At 53.4% G+C, this 5,698-nt stretch overlaps 1 protein-coding gene across 1 annotated transcript; it reads left to right on the top strand.

The window, feature by feature from the left end:
- Positions 1 to 596: 596 nt before the first annotated feature.
- LOC123255819 (apoptosis-inducing factor 3-like) lies at positions 597 to 5,681 on the top strand (the record flags this gene model as incomplete). Its single annotated transcript, XM_044684547.1, has 6 exons — positions 597 to 793; positions 983 to 1,098; positions 1,200 to 1,271; positions 4,087 to 4,150; positions 5,366 to 5,442; positions 5,564 to 5,681. Coding segments are annotated over 6 exons (644 nt in total), but the record flags the coding sequence as incomplete, so codon positions are not given.
- Between the last annotated feature and the right edge of the window lie 17 nt (positions 5,682 to 5,698).

Here is a 5,698-nt window from a genome sequence, read left to right as displayed (position 1 = left end):
CTCCTCCTTCTCCTCCTCCTTCTCCTCCTCCTCCTCCTCCTCTTTCTCTTCTTCCCCGTCCTCCCCCTTTCCCCCTGCTCCTATCCAGTTGTTAGTCCTCCTGTCTCCCTTTTGAATTTAGGCCGCATTGCTTTGTATGTACTGGGCTGTGTACATGTTGTTCTCCCAACACTCCCCCAATAGAACAGAAACATCTTTTTTTTTTTTAATTCTTTGTGATCATTCGTTTTTAAATTCTGTGAGTTCCCAGTTCTCTTCTCCAGACCTTTTCCCCATATCGAGAAGGTAAGAAACAGGAGGATCCCCATGACATAGACATGTGAAATCTGGAGAGTGATTTCCATAGTAGTCATGTGGTGGAAAAAGAGAAAGGAAAACTGGTTCAGAGCGCGCTTTTCAGCATATCTTTGGAATCCGCCTTGGACTATTGTCTGGGTCAGAGGCTGATCCTCCTCCCCACAGTGGAGGACTCTCACTATCCATCATGGAACAGAAGCCCCTTGAGGGCAGGGGCGGCCCTTTTTGCCTCTGGGTGGCAGCCTGGACCTTGGCACAGGGTTGGCACCCAGTAAATGTTTTGTGGATGGCTGTTAAAGGTTGGAGAGAGTCCTAATAGACAGAGATAACACCAGAGTAATCTTGTTTCTTGTGGGGTGGGGCAGCCCCAAGACACTCAACTGCAAAGGAAAAGAAGTGGAGAATGTCTTCACTATTCGGACCCCGGAAGATGCCAATAGGATCGGGAAGCTGGCCCGCGGGAGGAACGCCGTGGTGGTTGGGGCTGCCTTCTTGGGTAAGTGGGCTTTGGCGGGCTCTCCCCACATTCCCCTCCCACATCGAGGAACCTCTTCTGAACAGGTCAGTGTCCAGCTCTATCCCATCCCCTGAGAAGCTGGGAGCATCCCCCTCCTCATCCCCTCTCCCCAGATACCTGGGAAGACAGTCATCCCCATCTCGGCCCTCCTGTCCTTCTTGTCTCCAGGGATGGAGGTCGCCGCGTACCTGAATGACAAGGCGCACTCCGTGTCTGTTGTGGAGTTGGAAGAGACGCCCTTCCGGAAGTTCCTCGGGGAGAAGGTTGGCCGAGCACTCATGAAGGTGAGAGGAGAGTGGAAGCACCCCCTCTGATGCCAGGGCTGAGGGGAGCAGCAGCCCTATCTGCCACTGGGCTCCACCTTGCCCTTCTCTCCCCATGACAGATGTTTGAGAACAACGGGATCAAGTTTTACATGCAGACCGAGGTCTCGGAGCTTCGGGCCCAGGAGGGGAAGGTACGTGTCCCAGCTAGCACTCCTGTCCAGTTCAGAAAACCCAATTAGGGGGCAGCTGGGTAGCTCTGTGGATTGAGAGCCAGGCCTAGAGACGGGAGGTCCTGGGTTCCAATCTGGCCTCAGACACTTCCCAGCTGTGTGACTCTGGGCAAGTCACTTGACCCCCATTGCCTGCCCTTACCACTCTTCCACCTAGGAGCCAATACACAGAAGTTAAGGGTTTATTAAAAAACAAAAAGCAAACAAACAAAAAAAGAAAACCCATTTAGTCTGGGGCTGGAGGAAGGGCAGATGGAGAGCGCTGGCCCTGGTGCTGAAGGAGACCAGCGCTCTGGGAGTTTACAGGCCCCAAAACAAAAACAAAAAAAGAATTTCTAAGGGGATTAGAGCTGGGAGGGACAGGCTGGTCCAACCCCTTCATTTTATGGGGGAGAAAAGGGACCCAAAGTGTCAGATGACAATCAGGACCCAGGAGAGCTCCATCTGCTAGAACATTGGACCAACATTGCTTGAGGAAGATGGAATGAAATGGGGATAAATGTCAAGTCCCACACTTGGGTTCAAAAAGTTAATGTCACAAATAAAACCAACGTGGGACTGGGGGTGGGGGAGAGGGGGAGTGTGATCGGGGGGCTCTGCATCACTGAATCCCTCCTCCCCCCAAACTCAAGTACAAGACGGGGGAGCATGCTTGGGTTTGCACTGAAAAGGCCAGGACGTCCTTTGGTTCTCATCATACTCCCAAGAGTGGGACAGAGTATACAAGTCGAGTGCCACACAGAAAGGGACAAATTGAACCTGTGAGGGTCTTGTTGGCCAGTGGCCAAGCTGTCGTCCTGCAGCCAGCTCCTTCGACCCCAGATCTGGAGTCTTTTCCACCTCACTCTCTGACCTGCCAGACATTCTAAGGTGCTTTGTAATCTGAAGGGTGGTAAATAGTGTGTATTCAACTTGAAATGAGGAAGACAGATCTGGGTTCAAATGAGGCAGTACTTGTATAAGATTTACTCTCATGCTACCTAGTGCAAGGGAAACTGTAATTAGACCTCAGCACCCTGACTGCCTTGGGCTTCCTCTGCATATTTTACACTGGTACACAGCCACAAGGTTCTGCTGCCCGTTCAAAGGCTGTGTGTCTCCCTCTGGGCTAGTGGTTGGAAAATCTCCTCCCCACAGCTCTGGTCTCTGAATATGGCCAATGCAGGGATCTCACATGTGGGGAGCCCAGGAGCCATCTAGGATCAAGCGGGAGGCTCGGGTTCTCTGGTGGGTTTCTTGGAATTCCACGTAAGGCTGTTGTAGGGTTGTAAGTAGGGTTTTCCCAATTGCTGAGCCTCAGTCTCCTCTCCTGTACAATGGGGCTAATCTCTTGGTGCTCACTTTCTGCCAGGGCTGCCGTGGCATCTGAAGTGGCTCTGGAGCTGCCAAGCCTTAGGGTAGCAGGGACTTAGGAGTGATTGAAGCAGAGGCTGCCAAGTTTGACAAGATTTGTTTGGAAAAATCACATCGATGGAGACTGGTCATCCCTTGTCTCCCTCCTGTCAGTCTTGTTGATTTCTTTTTTTTGAATCCTCACCTTCCACCTTAGAATCAATACTGTGTATTGGCTTCAAGGCAGAAGAATGGCAAGGGCTAGGCAATGGGGGGGGGGTCAAGTGACTTGCCCAGGGTCACACAGCTGGGAGGTGTCTGAGACCAGATTTGAACCCAGGACCTCCTGTCTCTAGGCTTGACTCTCAATCCACTGAGCTACCCAGCTGCCCCCAGTCTTGTTGATTTCTTAGCAGGTCAAGGTAGCAGCAGTCCTGCCATATTTGCTAGCCCCCCCCCCATCCTCCCACATGGCTGAGTGGTGATGGTGTAGGGAGAAGGTGAGGGCTCAGAGAGGGTGAGAGTTTTTTTGGGTCACACAACAGGCAGAACTTCCATTCAGGTCTGTCTTCTTTGGGTTTTTATACCTTCTTTTCCTCAAGTTGTGGGATCAACTTCTCGCCTTCTGAAGGTCAATTTCTCATCAAAAGGGTTCACAGTTTCCTGGTTGAACAGTTTCTGAGGGTGTGAACTCTTGTGTGAACTCTTAAAAGAATTCACAAGTTTTGGACTGATTGAGTTAGAAGAAAGATGGAGCTCTCCAAGTATCTTGCTGGCTTCTCACCCAGCACTAAGTAGGGTGTGAATTCACTACGTGGTTTGTGAGCTCCTCCACCTAGTTCAAGCTTGTTCTTAAGTTAGAGTTAACTCAGGATAGACAATAGAGTAAAGAATTCTCTTTCACATAATTCAGCCATATACCACAGTTTGTTGAGCTATTCCCCAATCAAAGGCCACCCCTCACTTTTCTTCCTTAAGACTCGCAGGTCCCAGATGTGCCCCCTCCCACATGGAGTGCTCCATTTCATTCATTTGTGATGTAGTTAAAAACCTGGGGCTGTGTGTGTGTGTGTGTGTGTGTGTGTGTGTGTGTGAGAGAGAGAGNAGACAGAGAGACAGAGACAGAGAGACAGAGACAGAGAGAGAGAGACAGAGACAGAGAGACAGACAGAGACAGACAGAGAGACAGAGACAGAGAGACAGAGACAGAGACAGAGAGACAGAGACAGAGAGACAGACAGAGACAGACAGAGAGACAGAGACAGAGAGACAGAGACAGAGACAGAGAGAGAGACAGAGAGACACAGACACAGAGACACAGACACAGAGACGGAGAGAGAGACTCCAAAACTGTAGTGTCTCTTCCTTGCCTCCCTCCCAATTGCCCTCCCCTGCCCTTCCCGGGTCTCAATTCACCTCCTGCTTCTTCCTCTCCTCCCTGCAGCTGAAGGAGGTGATATTGAAGAGTGGGAAGGTGGTCCGGGCTGACGTCTGTGTGGTGGGCATCGGTGAGTGGGCACCTCCTTGGGCTCTTCCCTCCCTTCTCCTGTTATGATTAAAATGATCTCGAGAGACTGATTTTGGGTAAGAAACACCGGTTTGCTGACTACATGTCCATTTCTAGGTTAGGTGGCACTGGGGACAGTGACTGATGCTGACATAGGCCTCTGGCCCTCTCCTTTGCCCACAGACCCAGAGCTCATCATTTAGCCTCCCCACCCCGACCATCGGGAGGCATCTCTGTTTGGTGGTTGGCTAATTAAGAAGTGGCCATCGCACCATCCTATCCCCTCAGGTGGGCAGATGAGGAGTTTGCCAGCTCCACAGAAGGACGCTTGTCCATTCCATTCATTCACCAAAATCTGTTAAAAAGGAGGCCGTTCCCCGGGATGCCCAGGGACAAAAGCCGTGTGAAAAGCAGACTTTTTGGGGTCTTGGCCCCAGACCCAGAGACATGCAGTCATTCAGTCAACTCTCCAGGAATTGATTTCGCCCTGATATGACATTAAGGCTCAGCTCCCGGCTTGGGCCTCTGAGTTTAGGCCCAGCCATGCCGGCTGGGCCCGGAGTTAGTGCTGGAGCGTATTCAAGTCTGCATTACAGAGAGGAGATTAGGAGGAGGCAGGAGTGCCAGTGACCCTCGAGGTTCAGGCTAGACTTTTTAATTTTTTTAACCCCTTCCTTTCCATCTTAGAATCAACAGCGTGTGTGCATTAGTTCCGAGGTAGAAGAGCAGTACGGGCTGGGCAATGGGGGTGAAATGACTTGCCCAGGGTCACATAGCTAGGAGTATCTGAGGCCAGATTTGAATCTGGGGCCTCCCCTCGGCGGGCCTGGCTCTCCATCTATTGAGCCGCCTGGCTGCTGCCTCCTGCTCCAGGCTAGTCTTGGTGGTTGAGGTTTGGGTCCGGGGAAGGTGGCTCAAGGGTCAAACGAGGGGGGCCTTTTGGCTCGGAGTCAGGGCTCGAGTTAGGAGTGGGATGTGGGGTGTGTTTGCTCTGAGCTCGGGAGCGGGGCTGAGGCTAAGGCGGCGGCTGCGCCTACAGTTCGGTGCGCCCTTGGGGTGGGGGTGACGGAGGCATTCAGTTTGGGTTCGGTTAGAGGTCCGAGCCGGGCCCGAGGCCCACTCCAGAAAGACGGGAGAGCGGGCCGAGGTCTGGTGCCGCCCTGCCTCGGCCCGTGTTCCTCCTGGGCCTGCCTCACGCCCGTCTCTGCCCCGCCAGGCGCCGTCCCCGCCACAGGCTTCCTGAAGCAGAGCGGGATCAGCATGGACGCGCGGGGCTTCATTCCTGTGAACAAGGTGGGCTGGGGGGCTCTGGGCGGGCCGCTTCCCCCGAGGGGCCTCCGGAGGCCTGCTGGGCGGGAGGGAGTTCCAGGCTCCTGCCCTGGCCGCCGTCTCCCTTCTCCTCTTCTCTCCCCAGATGATGCAGACCAACGTCCCGGGCGTCTTCGCGGCCGGGGACGCCGTCACGTTCCCGCTGGCCCTGAGAGGCAACAAGAAAGTGAACATTCCGCACTGGCAGATGGCCCACATCCATGGTGCGCGGCCTGGGCGG

Source organism: Gracilinanus agilis, unplaced genomic scaffold (genome assembly GCF_016433145.1).
Source record: "Gracilinanus agilis isolate LMUSP501 unplaced genomic scaffold, AgileGrace unplaced_scaffold52666, whole genome shotgun sequence".
Taxonomy (NCBI): domain Eukaryota; kingdom Metazoa; phylum Chordata; class Mammalia; order Didelphimorphia; family Didelphidae; genus Gracilinanus; species Gracilinanus agilis.
The sequence above is the reverse complement of the archived record's forward strand: the minus strand, read 5'-3'. Positions and strand labels throughout refer to the sequence as shown.